General features: G+C 40.1%; 1 protein-coding gene across 10 annotated transcripts in view; it reads left to right on the top strand.

Annotated features, from left to right (window-relative positions):
* Positions 1-13,343, top strand: part of RESF1 (retroelement silencing factor 1) — a 28,732-nt gene extending 15,389 nt beyond the window's left edge. For 3 of the 10 annotated variants that reach the window (XM_031589720.2, XM_090144730.1, XM_090144716.1), the window contains 3 exons: positions 5,294-10,713; positions 11,675-11,749; positions 12,102-13,343. In XM_031589720.2, the coding sequence (XP_031445580.2) occupies positions 5,334-10,713; positions 11,675-11,749; positions 12,102-12,247 (5,601 nt within the window). In that variant the 5' untranslated portion in view covers positions 5,294-5,333 and the 3' untranslated portion in view covers positions 12,248-13,343. Of the gene's footprint in view, positions 1-2,703; positions 2,800-2,885; positions 4,652-5,293; positions 10,714-11,674; positions 11,750-12,101 lie in introns of those variants that run through there. The other 7 variants (XM_090144694.1, XM_090144689.1, XM_090144728.1 and 4 more) reach the window with 6 other exon arrangements.
* Positions 13,344-22,355: the final 9,012 nt, after the last annotated feature.

Genomic DNA, 22,355 nt, shown 5'->3' with positions numbered 1-22,355 from the left:
TCTGCAGGTAGTGTATTTATCATTACAGTTCAGAAGAATTTTGTTTCTGAAACTCCTTTTTCTACAGCATGTGACTACCTCCGAAATTTCTCCTGGGCACATCCTACCTCCCAGGGGACTGTGTGGTGTTCGTACTGTTCCAAGCTTCAAGGCTTCTAATGTGGATGTTGGTGGGAATCTTATCAGTTATAGACAAAATGTCCTGCTAGACTTGAAATAATTGGTTTTGTTGGGATGACAGCATTGGCCTTCAGCTACGTTCAAATGGAGCTCAGTATTTCTAAAATAAATAGGCAGGGTAACTTTCTCTTCATGTTTTATTTATTTATTTATTACTTCCTGTAATCAAAGTAGCAAAGGAAATGGAAGACCTGAGGTAGTGGGCTAGTGGATGCAGGACTTAAAAGGTTAATAGCATCACTTAGTTTAGCTCAAGGAAACGCAATCACCACCCCAAAAGGGAAGTTTTCTCCAGTCAGCAGAAAAGGGACCAATGAGAGAACAATGGAAAGGGGAACAAGCATGATAAGGAGTTGCAAGGGCATGCAAGGTAGGGGAAATGCTCTAAACTGGGACAAAGGTCAGAAGAACATAGCGATGAGGACTACTGACTTCATCCAAGAATGACCACCAGGTGGGGAGGAAGATGTCAGTCCTTCATCCAATGACCACCAGAGGAGGCTGCTGCGCATGCGCCAGGGGGAGGGACAATATGTAAATGATTTATCAGAAAAATAATGAATATGCAAATGAATTCTTGGAAATCTGTTGAATATGTGATGAGCTTGGCTCTTAAATATGTAATGCATCTACTTGCAGGTGTGCAAGTTAGGAGAAGCGATTCTCATTGCACCCAGCATGTGCGCAGCACTGAAATAAACATACCTGCTTTGTAACTGTATGTGGGTTATAGAGTCTGATTCCGCAAATCAGAATGACTTACTTTCATAAACAATCCAGCATCCACAAGCAGAGCAAGCTTCTGAAACAATCAGAGCCACTCACAGCTTAAACTAAAATTTAATACTGAGGTATGTAAAGGCTTGAATAAGTCTAGTTACCAAGCCATGTCTGCTCTTCTGGGCTCTGTACTCAAAGCTTGAGAGGTCTGTGTGTTAGTGTGAGTGGCTGCTTTCTGATCCTGTTTGTATAATGTGAGAGAAGTGTTGGGATGCCTTGGTTACAGTGTGGTGAACATCATGAAGCATAACACATCTACTTTCTTTAGTATCTGCCTTAGAGTAGTTGATAGGAAAGTAACATCCATGCCAAGTACCTTTATCTGTAATTTTACTAACTGTTGATCTGGAGTTGCATAATTTTGTCTTGAAGTAGTTGATTAATTGTTATTAGAAAGCTTGATAAACTATCTTGTATTGTTCCTCTGAAGTAGTGCCAGCTTACATTTTAGAAGCAACTGCTGTCAAGTAGGCAGTGCCCTATTTGAAGGATTCCAAAGACTCGTCTTCCTTGTAACCCACCAAGTAAGATGGGACATCTGCTCTAGTGATGCCCTTACCATTTAGCCAAAATAGGTACATTAATGTTAAGTTAGCCGTTTAGTTACTGCCACATCTGATTATAGGAATAGTAAATATTTGCTCTGGTTCGCAATTTAGTTACTGGTCTTTCTTGGCACAGAAGTTCCCGTGCTGTGATTCTGGGGCCTCTTGATGCCTTGTGTTAACTTAGTGATGTGTAAGGTTTTCATACGTCTTGCACACCATCAAATTACTTCGTGCTTTCCCCATGTTTTTTCTATTTAGGTGTTTTCTGGCTCCAGTATGCAGGGCTACAGACTTAAAGTTGTAATGTTCATCAAATGAAGTATTAAATCTTGGAATATCTTATTTGATTCAGTAGACCAAAACAGTAACTTTTTTTTTTTTTTGTGGTTTAGGCTTCATTTACGAGACCTGCTCTGAATGAAATACCTTGTTTTATTAGTTTGTGCCACAATATCAGAGGTGGATGTTGATGGGATGGCAGCAGGGACTGACCCCACCAATATCCTGTTACATTTTGTAGTCTTGTAACTGATAGCAGCAGAGGGATGGTCTGACAAAATTGTGTCTGATGTACAAGTGCATATGACACCCTCTATGCAAAAGAAGTGGGACCTATTGACGTTTATTGACACTTGTTAAACATTTTTCTGGAGACCAAACAGTGGATGTGAGTACAGTGAGATGGTGGATGGTGTTTCAGCAGTGGTGACAGTGATAGTGGGTCACTCCTCTGGTGCAGATATTGACAAATCAGGCATGCAGGCTCCTGTTCATGGCTGATGAAAATGCAGAACTAATGGTGGTGACTGTGTTGAAAAGTAGTGTGTTAGAGGAAATTCTCAGCTACATCAAATAGTGTTATTGTGGCTATTGTAGTTTAAATGACAATAAATAGGAGGCATTACTTTTGGAGTGATCTAAGTATTTTTGCCTAGTGTTTTGTCCTAGGGAAGGGTCTCCTAAGAATAAATAATAAGGAAAATTGCCAGTGGAAACTGAAATTTTTTTCCCTTTTTATCATAAGTAAATTTAGACAGTGTGTAAACTAAGTTTAATAGAAAACCAAAGGAAACAGATTTCCACTCTGAGTGTATTCTTTTTCCTCTTGAGCATTTAACCTTAGAAAAGAAACTCATTCCAGTTCAACTTGGGAATTTGGACCAACCATGTAGAAAACTCTCAGATCTCTCTGCAGGTGGAATGTGAGTTTTCCAGGAAGAGTGATTCAGGGAAAATGGTTAATGTGGAGGCTAGAGGCACAATTCAGACTGAAAGACAAGTCTACGTGCAGGTACTTCAGTTGCATAACAGGGAATTTAATCCTGTTGCTGTTACTCCCATGTTCACTGAGAATCTTTCTATTTCCTTTATTTGTAGCCTCACTGGAAAACTGGCGTGAACCCATGTGTGATATTCGCTGATGATTTTGGGAGTTTGGCGTTCAGAAGAGAATGTAGGAAGTGAACTGATGCAAGTACATTTGAGTAGACTTCTCTTTATCTTTTAGGATCTTGTTCTGATATTGATCTTCTCAGTCATTTTTCCTAAGGCATATACTTTCTGCCAGATACCACTTTAAGTGGCATGTTTGGATATATTAAATTTACATAATATTTTTAAGTTGTGGTCTGTTGTGGACTGAATGTTGTCATAATCCATCTAGCGATCATGAACTAAGGCAGTATTACTCATCTTGGTCTTGGCAGTGACAAGAATTGGGTTTTACTCTTGACTAGGTTGTGCACTGCATGTAGACAGTTTCTCCTGTTTCCTGCTCAACGATGTCTGACTTTTGTTCACACATCTAAATCATGCTTGTGGAATGTAAATCTATTGAACAGTTTCAGCAGTTACTGTATTCAAGGAGGTGATTGTTTTATTGCGTGATTATTTATCAGGAAATCTCCAGTTGAATGCTGTTGATCTGTAATCTTCAGCTTGAGTACAGAAGGCTGTATTTTCACCTGAGCTGCATACACTAGTGTAAATATTGCTTGAAGGATCTGTGCTGTTTTAATGTTTTTGTTTCTTTCCAAATTGCATAAGCAGCTTTGTTTTCCGGTTTCATTTTGTACTGATGCCTTTTGAGAGCACAAAGTGAGTCCTTACAGCTATCTTTAAATCTTGAAAATAATGCTTGGGCATTCAACTAGACAGTTCTTAACTCTCTGGCTTTTATAGATTGCATATGACTTGTGCTTCAATTCTAAAATTGAAATTGGGAGAGAATTTTCAGTCTCAGAGCCCTCAAAAGAAAAAGTAGAGATAATGGTTGACCTCAGGGAAATTGTGTGAAATGTTTTGTGGAGAAATTAAGTCTAACACCCAGCGTTTTTGCCCATGAGTTGCTGGGGTTTTTTTTTGTTTGTTTGTTTAGTTTTGTTTTTTTGATAATGTTTTTCTTTTGCTTTGGAGGTACTTGCTCTAACAAATTTATATTTGCCATTCGAGGTAACAGCTGTACCCAGATGGGTTTATCATTTTCATTATACGAGGACTGCTCTGAAAGTAATGCTTTGTTTTATTGTTCTGCCCCACAATGTCAGGTGGATGTTGGTGGTATGGCAGAAGAGGTTGAACTTTCCCACCAATATCCTGTTAGGTTTTTTTGCCATGTGACAGATGGCAGCAGAGGGGTAGCCTGACATGGAAGTGCAGCTGAAACAAAGGTGTGTCATTGAATTCTTTCATGTGGAGAAAAAATTGTGTCCACTGACATTCATCAGTGCTTGCTGAACATTTCCGGAGACTAAACGGTGGATGTGAGTACAATGAGGTGTGGTGGGTGGTGTGCTTCAGCAGTGGTGACAGCAAGAGTGGATCATCTCCACCGGTGCAGATTTCTACGAGTGTGGCATGTAAGTCTTGTACATTGCTGTCAGAAATGCATTGCTAATGGTGGTGAATGTTAAAAAGTAGTGTTTTGTAGTGTAGAATTTTCTCTATTAAATACTGTTATTGTGCTCTTTATATCTGCTGTAGTTTCCATGGAAATAAATAGGTCACTCTGAAAGCTACCTCCTTTGTAAATTACGGACTGTTAACACATGAGGAGTTAGATCGTGTCTGTCACCTCCTGAATGTGTACTCAGCAACAGGAGAGATGATGTCTTGCTCACGCTTCATGCCTTCAAGCATACTAGGTGAATGGGACTTAACTTTTTGAACTGAGGCTATTTTCCTTGTAGGCACATGTGCTGTCAACAAGTGTCATGACTTACATTTCTCAAATCAGTAACTGACCGCAGCATCAAAGAAGAGAAAATGCTATGTAAAATGAAAACAAGCAGGGTACATTATTACAAGAGATATCCATTTTCTCCTTTCTTTTGTCACATTTGAAGGAATAATTGAAGCTCTGTCTTGCATAGAAACCCTGTATTATATTCTACAGAATCCTCTGCTCTTAAGCATTGCTTAGTGCATCTGCGTGAGATGATACAATATTTTTCCCATCAGATTTCAGTGTAAATATAAGAATATAGTATTACATTTTTAATTCCATTATTCAACATTTCAGAATAATCTGAGGATTTTGTTTTTCATTAATCAATCAATAAAACTGTTAACTGCTGCTCTGTCTCTTATAACTTAACTGTGCTCTGGGAAATTATCTATGCAGCTTGATATTAATAATGCTGATGTCCACAGGATGTTCCAATGGAGTTTCTGTTCTGCATAGCAACTTAAGTTGAACGGTTCTGTTTGTTATGGATTTTAAATTCCTTCTTGGTAAGTTGATGTAGGTCTTGATAGAAAGATTAAAGTTTTGTTCTTGTTTTTAGAATTTCAACTGTGGACTTAAGAAAAGGAGATCAAGAAAAGATGGACTGGAATGTAAGACCACTCCAGAATGCAGATGCACAGAATAACCTGCAAAGTCAAGAATCCTGTTACACTCAAATGCTTTCTAATGCACAAGCTTTTCCTCAAACAAATGCACTTTCTTCTGAAAATGCATGCAATTATGTGGGAAATAACCAAGTGTATCTACCAACTGTTAATACTGCTTTACCAGGAACATCTGTAGCCATAAAAAATTTTCTTACCTCGGAATACTCAGTCAATCAGTCTCCACCATCCTATGTACCACCTGCACCGACACTTCCCAATCAGACATCACGTGCACAGGGGGAGATGACTCAGAACTCTTGGCAAAACTCTGGTAGGCTTATTTCTTCTCATAGAAAGCTTCCTCTCCTGTCTTCTCAAATGAGTGGTGGAAACAGCGTGCCGAATGTGTTTCGAGGACCTCATTATGCCACTTCAAACAGTTATGCTGTTTGTTCACAAACATCACAGCAGCGTTCTCTGAGAACTATGTTGCATCAAAGTAACCGTGAATGCATTAATTCTTCAAAGTTGGGGTGCGTCCCGCAGTATAACACAAATACCTCTGCTTCTTCTCAAAGCATTTCTGTTCCTGTCAATCAGTCATCCAGTCAATATCTCCATCCCCAGAATAACTGTCTCTCTTTCGGTACAACTGGGCAAATGCATAATTCCAATAATCAGATTCAGTTTTCACAGTCACTGAGTCAAAATACTGCAACAAATGTACAGTTGCCACAATATGTGCCAAGTCAGATGGGATCAGGAGCTCCCAGTGGATGTTCTGCACCATCTTTGTTGCCTGCCAACTATGATTCAAAAACTGTAGCACAACCTTTGCTAGGTGCACAGCATACAGTTCACAATGTGTTTAATAAATACCCTCTCCAGGGCTGCCCATCAGACAAAAAAAGTGCTTCTGGTTTTATCAGTGTTCAGCAATACTCACTGAAACATCAACTGGGAGAAGTCAGTCAAGGCGTTAGGAATGGCTGTAATTCAAGTGGAAATGTGACAGTAAATCAGCTCTTTAGTGACAAGTCTGCACCCCCCACCGACATTTCCTCAGAACTTTATGATATTATGCAAGGAGCAGCACCTTTTTCTTCAATGGATGCTTCACAGCCACTGTGTGATCCTGTTTCAGTTCAAGAAAGGCAGACTACTAGTTCAGTGAATGTGCCTGCTAATTCTCAAACTTCTTTAGCAAGAGAAGATAAAAGAAAAATGACGAGTGACACTCTAGCTTGGGAAACTCAAAGACTGCAAGTTATTAAAAGAAAATGTGCTCTGCTTGAAAGGATGCACCAGTATAGAAGAAAATTTTTGACTTCAAAATGTGACAAAAGCACTTCCACGCTTCCTCCAAGTTATGAAAATGCACTCTCTAATCGTCTTTCTCAGATGCCCAAGCAAAATGTAGTATCTTCCCTATCACAGGCAGTGAGGACAGACAGTCAGCAGCACTCTATTTTTGGATCTTCACCTGAAGGAAGAAATGACAAAAACATAATTGGTGGTGACAGCAGAGGGTTAGAAGTGACTCAGGGTAATCATCAGGTAGAGCAGGGAAGCCTTTCATCAGGGCCCCTTCCCATTCCTTCCCACAGTGAACTTACAGCTCTATTAAATAATCCTGAGAATTCTCCCATCTTGGACCAGAAGAATGCCTTGGCCTCTTCTCAGAAAATGCTGACGTCCTTGAATGATGCTTCATGTCACAGTCAACCGAATAGCTCTAGCAGAGATGCAACAACAAATGTGGAAAGTTATCCTGAGAACTCAGCATTTCTTCAGTTTGTATTGAGCAGCACAAATATGTTAAAAGAGAAGAAAGCTGGTACTATTGCTGATAACATACTGACTAATCTCCTTTCTAATGAAAAACAACAGGTAGATTTAACAGGCTTGGGTGGAAGCTTATTAAAAGACACTAGTGAGAAAGGTGATTTGGTATCTACGGTCCACACACACAATCCCGTATCAGGAATGATGGAATCTAATGCAAATAAATTCCATGGTGATGTAGCTCAGAAAAAAATGCAGTTTTCTGAAAGTCCGTGTTTTAAACAGAACAATGGTAATTATTCTCTAGAAGAGCTAACTGCATGCCTGGGCTTATGGAAAAAACAAGGTCCAGAACCTGTGAGTGTTCAAAATAGCCAGTCAGATGAAAACACTGCAGCAAATCAGATCTCATCATTACCTCACAGCCAAAACACAACAAATAAGAGAGAACAAGGTAATCTTCTGGTTAGCACAGATGTAACAGTCTTGCCTTTAACAACCACTTCCATAGGACAAAAACATGACATGTTAAGTTGCAATTTGATAAAAGGTTTAGAACTTCAAATTGCAGTTGTCTCTCCTTTAGTGCTTTCTAATCAGAGAGCTCAGAGTGAACAGGTAGACAAATGTCCAACATCTGCAGATAAAACCTATCCAGTGATTGACACAGGAAGCATACGCAGCATGCAAGAAGAGGGGAAAAATGTGGTAAATACTGATAAAGGAACAATAGAAAGTGTTTCTTCATCACCTGATGACTGCATTCTGATACAGACGGAGGACCCATGTTTACAACAGACCAAATCACCTGATGGAAAGAGAATAGTAGAAAACAGTATGAATGCAAATAATTCATGTGGTGAAAACAAAAGGAAACTCAGTCAAGCCATGAGAGATGCTGAAGAAAATCTACAGAACAAACTTCTTCCTGAATTGGGCCAGAGTTTTTCTAGTAAAACATTCCAAGAAGATATAAAAGACCATGATGGCAAGAAAGCAGTGGTAGGGACACAAAATAATACTCCCTCAGCTGTGATAGAAGAACAGATGTTCCATATTGCTAGCGTATGTTCCCTTGTTGAAGGTGATAAATCATATAATCCACAAATAGCGAGCATGTTCAGCTCGGTCCCTCAGACACATGCATTTAACAGTGGTACCCCATCAGAAGAAAATGCGTCTGACCCAAGGCAAAAGGAGCAGCTGATGAAATTGAATAAAAATGACCTGAGGGAGAACGCTCCTCAGCGAGAGACCTTGCTGCAGAAAGCATTGCGAGAATCATCATGCTGCATTAGTGAAATAGATGAGATTTTGAATAGTACTATAACTAGCCATTCTAAGAAAGAAAGCAGTGGCAAGCTTCCTAGCACAGTTTCTACCTCAGAGCAAAAAAAGCCAGTAAATACATTTTTCAAGTATCCTGAAAATGACTTGGGAATTCTTGCTAGTATAAACCAGGAGTTAGCTAGAAATTCACTAGATTCCTTGGTAAGCGTAACTGCTGAAACAAATGCATTCACTGTTACAACATGCAGCAGAAAAGAAAATGTCGCATCCACTAAAAAGAGCGTAGAAGAGCTACATGTTTTTGGAGCAGAGCCCATTACATATCTAGATAATCAGCTTACTGAACTTATGAAAGAATTTCCATTTGGCATTGAAGGGGCTGATATTCTGACAAAAGAACCAGCAAGAAACAATTCTGTGGCTGAGCAGAGAGAGAATCAAGCTCAAAAAGAGACTCATGTTTCTGCCAAAAAAACTGATTCAAAGAACCCAATAGATCAGCTACAAATTGCACAGTTAAACTCTGGTCAGGTGCAGGAGTTACTTCCTGAAAAGAAGCTATGTTCTTCTACTGAAAACAGTGGAGCATTGAGTCAACAGTCTGAAAAGACTCCAACCCAGGAGGGCAGCCTTGAATGCAGTGTTCAGCCCAGTCAAAGTCTATGTAAGGAGAAAGAAAACCCACAATCCCCTTCCAGCTCCGGAAATAAAGAGGTTTGTAGTTTAATGGGTTGTCTATCTGTGTCGGGTGAAATGTCACAGAGCTCCTGTAAACGTAGAACTTCTGTTTCAGATAAAAATGCCGAGCAACTTTCAGAAGCTGAAAACACTAACTCTGCAGGAAGACAAGAAAACAACAGTAAATCTGATGCCATAATGAAGAACAACAGTGTGGTAGAAAACCCACCAATTTGTGAAAATGTTCAAAATAGCATTCAGAAAAATAAAAAAGATGTATGCAAATACACCTCTGTAACAAATGAAAAATCCAAGAGGAACAACGAACACAAACCACTTTCACCACAACTGGGAAAAATTGGGCCACTTAATTCCTCTGAAAAACAAGATGTTAATAGTTCAAAAAGCAGTAACTTGAAGGAAGAAATGCAAGAGTCTAGAAGAACTCCGTTGTTAAAGAAAGAATTTTATTGTGACAAAAAAGATCATCAGAAAGTCTCAGAAGGGGAGTTGTCAGAGAAAGCTGGTTGTACAGACACAGATAATATGATGAAGTCATCTGAAAAGAAGGAGAGAATTTTCAAAATGAAGTCCCTTTCAAAAGATAAAACCAGAACAGATTTGGCCACGAAATCCCAAGGAGACCTTCATAAGTATACAAAGTCAGAGAATGTTGCAGTTAAGCACAGTGAAGTCTGTAAAGGACAAAAAAGAAAAATCCGTGACAAGAATACGGGTAAAGAACAGAACTGCAAGAAACGAAATGTAGGAATTAATACTGAAGGGAAAGCAAAGTTATCTCCAGAAATAAAACGTGAAAAGGTGAATAGTTGTCAAGCGGAAGCTATGAAGTTCCCAAACTTTGGCATTAGAGACTTAAAGCCAAGCAACAATACATTTTCTCAGCATAAATCTATTAAAGCACATCCGCCACAGGAGGAGTCATGCAAACGAAAGAGGAAGGATAATATGATTGGAAAAACAAGCTCAAAAAAAACAAAGGTGAAAGATGAAAGGCTAGAACAGTCTGAAACAAAGAATTCCAAGCGGCATTCAAATGATCACAAGAAAAATACTGACAAGACTAAAAAGCTGAGTGGAGAAAATGTCTGGAAACCTAAGAATTCATTAGCAGATCGCTCTATGCTTAAACTACAGAGAAGAAGGGGTCTATCTACCATCTCCAAAAACCACTTTTCTAACAAAGAAAGACATCTTGATGGCCAAAACAAAGACAAGTGTTCCGAGAAAATGTTTTCTGATAAAAACTTGCTATATTTAAACAGAAGAACAAACAGATTAAAATTACATCTTCAAAAGGAACCCAAAAAACACTACCTAAATAGAGTTGCGTTTAAACGTACTGCTCAGGAACGCATATTTCTGACAAAGTTGGAGACGTCACCTGTCAGGCCTGTCTTGCATGTAAAGTCTGAAGTATCACAACATAGTCTAGATTCAAAAAGAGATGCTTCTCTCTCTGAAAATGAGAAACCAGGGAAACGGCAAGTGCTTGAATTTAAGCTGTGTCCAGAGATACTGTTCAGAAATTCAGTCACTGATGATGAAAGCTTAGCTGCAAAGAATTTTCTGGAAAAAGAGAAAACTACTGTGGCAGGTATGATGAATATGCACTTCAAAAGGAATATGTTTGTAGTTCAGATTAGGTTGAGAATCATGAGTTTTAGGTAGAATGCTTGCATGTAAAACTGAGTCACTCTGAGAATTTTGGATATCCTTATAATTTGTTTTCCCAAATAATTAAGACATTTTTGTAAATGAAAATATTTTTGTGTTTATGTTATACAAAATTACATATATTGAAAATGTGGGACTGTAGAAGCTGTTGACAGTTGAAATTGCTTATCACAGAGCTGCAGAATCACAGAATTGCAAGGTTTGGAAGGGACCTCAGCAGATCAGAGTCCAGCCCTCTAGCTTTCTGACGAACTGTAGCTGTGTGTTAAGTTGAAAAAAGTGGGGGATGTTCCATTTCAGATTTTATTCCTCTTCTTTAGACTTCACAGAACAATGTTAGTTTAGAACATGGTCGTTTCAAACAACTTTACAAGAAGGGTTTCTATCCTATTCATGGCGACTAGTTTGGCTTGTTTGTAGACAGCAGATTCTATTGGTGTTGCTACCAAAGACGATCTGATTTGTATCCATTGTTAGCTCAGGTTTGTGTAAATTTAGCTGGAGGAGGAGGAAGAGATGTTCTGAGGCCTTGAAGAAGAAGGCTTGGGCTAGATTTTTTTTTTTTTTTTTGGCTGCTGCAGCATTTTCTTAGTCTTTGTAACCACTACCGTATTTGCTATAAGTTGTCTTCCTCTTCCTACCTATCCCAATCTTTATGCATTTTAAGCAGTGCATAAAATGTGAGGCATATACATGTCTAACATGGAATTTGATTATAAACAAATAAAAACAAGTCTCAATTTGTACTTAGCAGCCCTTGCAGTCATCTTTGTGCCCAAAGATGCGTGTGGTAGTATATATGTTATTGCCTAATACTGAGTAGAGACCAATGTTCGTCATAAAGGAACTTCAATAAAAAATCCTCTTAATTTTCTTCTTAGGTGTCAAGAGTAAAAAAGAAGATTGGTTAAAGTATGATTCGGTGAAGCAAAAAAAGTTGAAGGAGATCTTTACAGGTGAACTGGCTTTTGATTGTTGATTTTGAAATAAAAGTTGAATACTCTGCTTGGTTTTAAGTTTTCCGATAGAACAGCCATTTTTAATGAACTATTTCAATTGATTCCTTAGTAACTCTGCCACCAAAATGGGTGCTGTTGAGTAGACATCCAAGTTTCAAAACTTGTGGAAATCTTTATTGTCGTGAGAATACGTTGTTGGAGATTAGTGGAATTTTCTAGTATACATGTCTGCACTTGAATCATAGGTAGCATTGGTGATGAGATTTATCTAGAGCTGTAAATTGTAGGCAAAACCCAAGCTGGCTCTTGGCGACTTTTGCATTAACCTGCTTCTCTCTCTGTCTTTCAGCTGAGGACTGTATTCCACTTGATACAGCCATAGAAATACTGGAAGGAGATGACAAGGCTCTTCACATTCCGACGAAAGACTCCAAACAGATGTTTCAAACCTACAGGAAAATGTATCTGGAAAAAAAGATGGAAAAGCCTGGATAGCACTCCTGTATCATACGTCATACTTGATACTACTGGGAAAAAAATGCTGACATTAGGATTCTTTTTCCAGTTTACTTCATTTTTTTGCATAAGTGTTCATATTTGTTCAGCAAGTTATCAACAAGTTATTATTGCTAATGAATGGGAAGTTACTTAATGTGTATTTATTGCACAATTAGGCTTTGGTGCTGAAAATGTCATTGTCAAATGTTGTACATCTTTTTGGCATATTTGATTTTTTTTTTAATACAGGAGATAGCTGAATCTTGAAAAAAAATAATAAAAGATAAATTTTAAAAAGACCCTCAAAGTCATTTAAGTAATCATGATCTGTTTTCTTTTCTGATTTTGGAAAAATTCAGCTTCTGATACTTTCCATTGCTGGCAGTGGAAAAATATTTCTACTAGAAAGGGATTACAAGGATTCTCAGGCATTACATGTTTATTTTCTATTTATGCTAGTTTGATTTTTGTTCATCTAGCAAAGCTTTCAGTTATTTGTAGAAATTTTTTTTTGTAAACTTGGAATACAGATATAAAACCCTTAAGCATGAAGATAAGGGAGTACCGTGAAGTGTTTATGCTGCTACTCGGTTTTCTTAAATATATTTTTGTAGAAATTATAGAAGTTGAACTCTGAATTCTTCATCTGGATGCAGTGCGGTAAGCTGACAGCTCACTGAAGAATCTTCCCTACTTCCTTCCCTCTCTTTCTGCTTTCTTTATTCCTGAACAAAAAGTACAGTGGTTGAAGTGCACGGAGTTTAAATTCACTTCTGTCTGACTATGATGCTCATTTTGACCAGACTGTAATTAATTCTTTGTTTATAAAGTATTAGCTGATGTTTGACTAAGGATTCACTGTGACATAAGGATTATATTATTTGTTGTATGTCTTTTTTTAAGTGCCTTTTCAGTGTTGTTCACAATTTTGAATTGTACTCTTTTTTTTTTTTTTTAGAATTGTTCTGGTTCTTTTAATCTGTTTAAGCCTTTGTACTGAAAGTAAAAATGCTATAGATATTTTACTGACTGACTTTTTAATACTTGAAATAAACTTTCAAAGGCTATGCCTAATCTTTTTTTAGTTTAAGAAGTATATGTTACTGTTAGCTAAATAAGCACTGTAGGTAATCTTGTAGATCAAACACAGCTTTAAAATGAGTTTCAGATCTTCCTCCTTTGAAAGGTTTCATAGTTAGGAGCGAGAGCTAGCCTCGAGTCCAAGCTTTCTGAACCAATTAAACTAACAAAATGTACTTAGATTTCGGAAAACACAAGAATATTTTTCTCTTCCTTTTCTGTTCTGTCTTGAATTAGCATCAGTACCTGAAGAGCTTTCAGTATTACTCCAGTCATGAAGAGGTATGCTTGTAGGGATCTTGGGTATAATAATCCAGCAGAGCATAACATTACAATTTCCTACCTTTCTCTGTACACTGAATTGGGGAAAACAAACAAACAAACAAAAAAAAACCCAAACAGCTCACTTGCTGTTTCTTCTCCTCCTTATACCATTGGCTCAAGCTGTGGTAATAAAGCAAGTCCTTGATCTCAGTCAGGCAAGGTGTTGAGATCCACTTAGATATGGCCACTATGAAAAAAACTAGTGCTGTGTTGTTTGAAGAAAACTGACAAATATGAACATGAGGGCATTCACTTGCACTGAAAATATCCATTATGAATGCAATGCGTGGCTGTTGTCTTATGTTTCCTGTGTCTGAAAGAACGTATAATATGCGTATCACCAGTGGGGTTGCATTGTGCTGATCATAGATCCTGTTATGTCTCTGGGAACACCAATAGACTTTGAGGGTCCTGCTTGTCCTTCTGTGAGCACCCACGTTCCTGCTTGTGTGTCCAGGAATTCCATGTAAGCTCCAGCCTGAGCCTTCAGTCCCTGCCTAAGTGATGTCCGGGAAGTACCTATCTCTAACTCTCTTTTAGCCCATGCCTGGACATGAAAACTGCCCAGCGATCCAGACTCTGACCCTTGACCTGTATTCCTGTGTGGGCTCAGACATATGTTCTTACATTGAAGCTGCCTGTCAATCACTGGAGTATGTTTGACCCATGATCTCCTTCACTGAGTCTGATCCTGGCCTGTAAATTGAGTTCATGGCTTTACCTTAGCCCTCCATCATCACAAGCTTGTCTGGTGACCTGGACTTTGGCTTCATCCTGTTTGCCATCCCCAGTCTGTCTGTCTTGCCTTGCTTGGCTATTGTGGGAAGAGTGAGACTCCTGCCTTGCCAGTCATGGTTACTCCCTTGGTTCTTAAGGAGCAACTGATGCTTGTTGAGCCCAAACAGATAAAGAACTGTAAGATGTGTGTGGGCAACATCCCAACCAGTTGATATCTGTCTTCACTTCCTACTCCCTTTTAGGAAACCCCGTGTCAGTAGGCAGGGCTGCCAGTTCCACCATTCTTGCTTTTGTGCCCCAAGAAGAGGATGGGTGAAATGACACTGACATTGTTGTCTTTTGCGACTTAGATGTAGAATCAATGTAAGCACAAACATCTCTTAACATGAGTGCCTCCTTGGCTTCCTCATGTGTGTGTTTTGAGACTGGAGGTCAAGTTATTTATTTATACCCAAACTTCCTAAAGAAAAGAAATACAACACTTAGGTATCTTGCTACAAGCTGTTAAGTTTGTATTCAGTAATTAATAACTTTGAAGATCATTGTAGTCTACAGTCTGGAAACCATTTCAGGCAGAAGAGTGTCAAGAGGGGATCCCTTAAAAAGATAGGCAGTGAAAGGAAGAACAGTGAAAATATGATCCTGCTGCTCAATGTGGAGTGGCCTAGTGATGAAGGACGTGGGAAATACCTGCTGTTTTTCTGTCCTTACTGTCAGATCTGTTGTCAGATCTCTCTCATCACTGAGCCTGTGCAGAGCCTAGTCTGCAGGAGTAAAGAGCTACCTGTTAAAGGAAAATAGACCACTCAAGCCCGTTGTTTGTGCTTATGTCCATGAAACAAGATGGGATATGCCCAAGGGTGATGGGAGATCTGCCTAATACCATTGCTGGGCGGTTCTCAGTTATCTTGTATGGCTTGTGACAACTTTGCTGGAGGGAGGTTCCTGATAAGTAGAACAAAGCAAGTGACGTGTTACCCATTTTCAAAGACAAGAAGGTGATCCATTGAACTGTTTATTTGGGAAGATAATAGGACTATCCTTGATGCCATGTCTACCTCAGCATGGTAAGGATAAACGTATTTGAAATAGTCAACATGTATTCATAAAGGATAGGTCACTCCTGACCAACCCATTGGTCTCCTATGATGATATGAATTATTCTATGGATAAGGGAAATGTAGAAAAATGTTTAGCGAGTGCTTCTTGACTTGGTTTCTCATTGTATTCTTGGAGCTAAGTTGTAAGGAGGTGGTTTGGATAAGTGGCCTGCATAGTGGCTGGAAGATTAGCTAAACATTTGGCTCAGAGGGATACTGTCTGTGAGTAGTGCCACAGAGTCCAGCTGGCTGCTGATTATTACTGGCATTACTTAGCAATTGATACTGAGGCTGTAATTGTTTACCGCTTTCGTTACTGATTTGGAAAGCATGTAGAAGAATGTAACAAATCTTTGCAGGTTTACATGGAGACACGGAGTTCTCAGGAACCTCGAGAAGAACTGGCAGTGGAAGCTCAGGATTCCTCTCACTTCTAACAGGGGAAGCCACAGATATTTACAAGATCTGGCTTCTGATGATGTAATGAGGTGGAAACATGTAAGTTAGGCCTATTGAGGTACAGGCATTGGCTTGCTGAGATTACCATACAAAAACAGGCAAGGAAGAGACTGCTAGGCTTGTCAGAGGCTGCAAACTGCTTGTTGGCAGTTGATGTTCTGCTAGTAGTGTGTATATGTGTACAGTCTGAGAGTAGAACTGAAGAGCAGCCCTGCTGAGAGGGACTTAGGGTTCCTGGAAGATGAAAAACTTAACATGAGGCTGCAGTGTGCACTCGCAGCCTGGAAGGCCAACAGTACCCTCGTCTGCATCACCAGAGGGGTGGCCAGCATGGAGCGGGAGGGGATTGTTCCTCTCAGCTCTGCCCTCATGAGGCCCCATCTGCAGTACTGCGCCCAGGACTGGGGACCCAGCACACAGGAAAGCCATGAATGAGGTGCATTTCCAGTGGAAGTTTACTATTGGTGTCCAAAGTGAGTCACGTTTCACTCTTTCTCTCACATTCCTCAGAAAAATTAGAACAATTTAACAGTGGGAAACAATATGATTTAAGAGATTTTGCCCTGTGGGACTTTAGTATCTAACACAGTATTTTACACAGGTCCTTGCAGATGTTCAGAAGGTGTTGCTGAGGATATTAATGATCTGCTTGGTAGACAGCTGGCACACAGAGCTGGACGAAGGCCCACTAGGCTTATACTGTAGGTTAATACGTGCAAGTGCGCAAACTTTTTTGTGTAGAGTGGGGTTGAATCACGAAGCCGGTTCCAAGGTGGGTCCTGTGAGCCTTAGGGTTCTCCCTGTGTCTGGTGTGCAATGGGCATCTCGTTGTGGTGTTGCTGCTGTGAGACATCCACCCCAATGTCTGTATCCGTAAAGCCTGAAGTTTGCAATGAGCAGGTCTATTTCTTCAGATCAAAACATGACTATAGCTAGTAAGGAGCAAAAATCTGCTCTGTATGTTAATTGGCTCACGCTGCCTTTTCCTTACATCCCTATTAGATACTTGTTGTAAAGAAATTAGCCTGCCATTTTGGTTCCAACCCATAACTTTTGATTCTGGCCGGAATCAAGCATAAACCAGTGAAGATAATTTTCATCTTGTTTGAACTGAGAAAACTAAGGAGCCCTTCCTTCCTTCACACTGTGGTAAAGACAAGGAAAACTCAGCCCTCAGACAGCCCATAAATTGACAAATGTGGCTTCCCAACTAGCCACAAGAGATGCTGTCTTGCACCCATCCAGGGAGCAATGTGGGATGCAGTTAGAGTGCAGAATTTGCTCCAGAGAAAATATGGGTTTGATTAGGGGATACTGTAGAGGAGCTGCTGATTGCAGTGGTGAGTGAACGTCTCTTTGGAGATGCTGGATGCACTTTGTTAATTCTATGCTACTTCTATTGCTGTTTATACTACTTTTCTCCCTGCCTGGTTTCAACTGCATTGATTAAAAAATGCTTCAGACATCCTGTCCTGAATCTGAGGCACTGCAGAAGCAAGATGCAGTGTCACCAGAAGCAAGCATATATTATTGTAGAATATATCTTTAAACTGAAACAAAATTGTTTGGCATAGAGAACTGCTTGCTCATGCTCAAAGGCATAAGCAACTAGAATGGGCAGCACCAGCATAAGGCTTAAAGGCTTTTTTTAGTCAGTAGTGTTCTGTTAGGAGTTCAGGGAAAAAAGAGAACATTATTGGATTGGAAAGAACAGGCTGTGATGCAATGGATATGAATGAAGTCTAAGATAAATGCCCTCCTTGTAAGTACAGTCACTCTGCAAGTGACAAGAAAAAAAGAATGCTCTTCTTGGACCCTGGTGGGTGATACATTGTGGGTCAAATTCATTTTCTAGGACACATATTTGATATGTAATTCTGTTTGATAAATACAGCAGCCATGTTATGTAGGGGATGGAAGTTTCCCTAGTGCAAACCAGCAGATCCACAACAGTAGCTTGTGAGCAGGTGGCACAAGTGTTCTTTAAAGTCTTGTTTTCAAAACTGTGACTAGGTCTGGCAGCATACTTCATAAGAAATAGTTCACAAGAACTGTCCAGAAATGTTAAAGTGTAAGAGGCTCACGTTCCTTGCTGTACCCAGTTCTTGGTGCTAGAGGAAAAGACAAATGCTGTCTTCACACAGCTATTAAGAATCTCTGTCAGTAAAACAGAAAATATGAGCAATTATCAAAACATTAAAAAAAAAAAGAAAAGAAAGAAAAAGGAGAGTCAACACCAAGACAATCATTTAATCATTTAGAAAGAAAAAAAAAGCTTTACTTATTTACTGTTCATTATCACAACTGGTTTGCTGAGGAATATTGACAAAGGGCAAATAGTATGATCTTATCAACATGGAATAATTAGTTCAGTAGCAGTTATCCTCAGGATATGCCAGAGGTTGTTATGCATTTCTAATTTGTAAAGCTCTGCAAGCAAACGTCCTTCAATGTAATTTGCAGTTTGGGCTCAATGACGCCGCATTCAGTGCAATTACTGTTACTTTACACTGCTCTATTCAGTTCCAGTCCCCAGTGTATTAGCTTCATAACACTTTGGCCAGTATTGGAATCTCTTTGATAAATGGCCAGCACTGCTAAATTGGCCATTGTCCATTCAGGCAGCTGTTCAGAGTGAAATAGCTGCAAGGAGCAGCATTATGGCTACAGGGAGCTGCAGGAAAAGCCTGAAAACCATCTGCTCCTTAAAATAGGCAATCTGCAAATCCACAGAAATATCACATGTTCACATCAAACCTCTTACTGTGGCCACACCAGCATGACCACAGACCTGTATAACAGAGGACTGAACATGACTGTCTCTGGTCCTGCCTCCTTTCCCTGTGGGCATCACCTGCAGCAATATACATTGCTCTGAAAGTACCGCCTCCTATTTATTTCTATTGGAACTACAACAGATACAAAAAGAGAGCAAATTCTCAGCTACAAAACACTTTTTTTTTCAGCACAACTGTCACCATTAGCTCTGTGTTTTTGTCAGAGATGAAAAAGAGCCTGCATGCTCTACTTGTAAATGTCTGCACCAGAGGAGGTGACCCACTGTCGCTGTCACCACCGCTGAAGTGCACCACCTTGCTGTGCTCACATCAACAGTTTGGTCTCCATAAATATTTATCAAGTGTTGGGAAATGTCAGTGGGTGCCATTTTCTCCCCATGGAGGAATTAGATGGCACACCTTTGCTTCATCTGCACTTCCATGTCAGACACCATCTTGTCGGGCTGCCCCTCTGCTGCCATCTGTCATATGGCAACAAAACTTAATGCAGCATTGTCAGGAAGGTTTAACTGCTGCTGCTGAACCACCAACATCCATTTCTGACATTATGGGCCAGTGTAGTGCCATAGGAGGCGTTACTTTTGGAGCAGCCCTCATACAATACAGGCAGCATGGTAGGAGAGCCATCAAGAAAATCTTTCTGTAGAAAAACTTGATGTTGTTCTTCTGCATTTCTGCCCTGCATCTCACAGAGCTGACTATGGTTGAAACTATTCAGAGGTATGAGTATTTCAAGGCAAATATCATCTCTGATGTGACCTTCAGTAACAACAAACAAAACTTAATCATGCATGAGTCTTTAAACCTTACATTTAAAAATACTGTTACAACAAAGAAATATTCTCTGTATAGAAAAAGTGAGGGAAAGAGAGCACAAAAAAGTGCAAAATTCTGGCATGATATAACATTGCAGGTAACTATATATATATGCACATAAAAAAAAGGTTAATTTTAAGGGGTTTTGTGGTGTCTATGTTGCAAAGCATCATTATATTCTGCCATAAGAATAGATATTCAGTTTAAGTCACCACTGTCTCTACATAGACACACATAGAGAGAGCTTCACCCTGACATAACGAGCAAGATGGAGGAGATATTTAATAATCGTGGTATCCCAGGGAGACTCGCACTAGATTCATTTGTGAACCCTAGGTCCACAGTGCTTTTGGCTTGCATTAATTTAGCACTGAGGTGAGGTTTCCATCCATAATGTAAAGGAAGGCTCTCAGGGAAAAAAACAGTAAGATGAGAAGTCCCACTGCTGTCTGTACTGGGTAAGTGTGGGTGGCTTTAAGCATCTCCATACTTCTGGGATGTTTTGTTCCAAGTGAAATAAGAAACTGTAGGGACTTCTGCAACATTTTGACAACAGTCTCCCCTGTTGCTTTGGTCTGTGTGTTTGGAATGGCCAAATGCAAATGTGACAGTTGACAATGGCTCCATGTATGGATGCTAGAGCTGTAAGTGCTGCTCCCTCCTTGTGGCTGGTCAGAGGTAATCGTGGGATTCCATGTTCCAGTAGAAATGCCTGCTCTCTTTCTGTAGTCCTCTTTCGTGGTTAGTATGAGCATTCCTGGGTCATTCTGATGTGGATACAATTTGCAGAAAACAGTATATGGATTGAAAATTTGTCATTTTACTGCTTGATTGTACAGTTTTGACAGATGAGTGGTGAATGATGAATCAGCGATATTTGATGAATAAGGTTGAAATGAACAAACAGGTATGTTTTTAAAGGGTACTTGGTTTTAATCAGACTGAGAGGTCCCTTCTGTTCTCTAGGCAGTGTTTAATGAGAGAGAGTGCAAGTAGAAAACTGGAGTGTGAAACCACCTAGCAACTTGCACACATGCATATTTATCTGATAACAGATCTATAAGGGTTTATGGCACGTGGGTGGCACAGTTTTGGCAGTGGGAGGGGAGCATGCAGCCCATCTGTGGGAGGAGGCTGGAAGCTGCCCTGCGTAGCTCAGCCCTTCAGCCAGGCTGGGGGGACTTTGGGGGACAGACAGCACCATGTAGAGAGACAGAAAGAGAATGCGAAACAGATGGAAAGACACTGGTAGGAGGAAGAGGTGCTCCATGGTGGGGCAGGTACTCCTGGGGTAACTGCTGCCCATGGAAGAGCAGGTAATTCCCTAGAGGGGCTGTGACCTCCAGGTGAACCCGTGCTAGATCTGGTGGTAGACAAACTGAGACACCTGCCCTTGGGCCACAGGGGTCGGGAAAGGCCTCATGCATGTTTCGTGCAGAAATGAGTCCTGGAGTTCTGAGCCATCATGATCTTGTGTAATGCCAGCTAACCAAGCAGGAATTGAGTTAACTGCATGGGAGAAACCAGCATGTGATCTATGGAACAAAGGGCAGCTGTGGTTAGCGGGGTGCCCACCGAAAAGTTGGGGAGGAGAACCATGAGAGGAAAGGTGTGTGAAAACCAGGAAAACTGTGGATGTGGCAAGTGAGGTATCAGTATGCCTGAGGCACAGTGGCAAATCAAGCTGTGATTACAGAGCATCCTCCTGGCTCTGTGGTGACCATCTCCTTGGATAAGGCACATCTTCTGCCATACAGCTCTTTCCCAGGGAACTAAGTGAGAGATGCTGGTTGTGCCAGAGCCAACAGAAGGATGAGTGGAGCTCCAATTTAGTTTGTTGCAGGCACTTGATAACTTCTATATATTAATTTGAGTAACACAGTTTCACTAGTAACTGAGGTAGCTGGATTAACAAAGTTTGTTGATTTAGTTTTTTAGGTTCTGCTGTTTTCAGTTACCATATCACAAAGGAACTCATTAGCTTTGGCTAGCCCATATACATGCCAAAGAATCTGCAGCCCACTGAGGTCTCATGCTGGAGCGTAGGAAAAAGGTGGAGGGAAGGATCAGCAGAGAGGAACTGGTCCCACACACCACACTGCTGGCTGCTTCACTGGAGGGACTGAGTGTGGTCTGTGATGGCAGTAAGCAGGGAGGAGAGGTGCCTGAGGTGACTGAGTGAAGCTGAGCCTGAGAATGAGGGAGGAAAAGTTTTTCCCTTATGTGTGGATATATGAGTTCATTTGTTGTTGTTTTGCTCATTTGTTTCCTACACTACTCAAGTATTTATATTAATTTGTAATAAATTATTTAAATTCCCCAAGGCAAGTCTGTACTGCTTATGATTATAAACATTAGGTGATCTTACCAAGTTTTCTCATTCTCTTCTTTGCTCTTTCCTCCCCCATCCTGCAAATGGATGAATGAGAAATGAGTAAGCAGTGTGTGCCTTTATCTACTAGCCAGAGTTAACTCACTACAGGATTAAAGAGGAAAATAATTCCTCCCTAAGGGAGTAGTAAGCTTTGCTGTAAGGGTAGTGCATGCAGATGTGAAATCAACTCCTTGCCCATGGCCAGGATGTTGCATTAACATGTAGTTCGTGTCCTCCAATCCTCAACATGCAGTAACTTCCAGGATGCCCAGAAGTTATGATACCAGTGATCAACATGGACTTATCTATAGCCATAGCAAAGAGGCTGTTTTTTTCCCCCAAAAGGGAAAGACAAGAAACACAGAAAGAAAAATCCTCCATGGGATTGTTTCTGTTCAAGGGCTGTGGAACTTATT

This window comes from Phasianus colchicus, chromosome 1, assembly GCF_987193195.1.
Source record: "Phasianus colchicus chromosome 1, bPhaCol1.hap1.1, whole genome shotgun sequence".
NCBI classification, from domain to species: Eukaryota; Metazoa; Chordata; class Aves; order Galliformes; family Phasianidae; genus Phasianus; species Phasianus colchicus.
The sequence above is the reverse complement of the archived record's forward strand: the minus strand, read 5'-3'. Positions and strand labels throughout refer to the sequence as shown.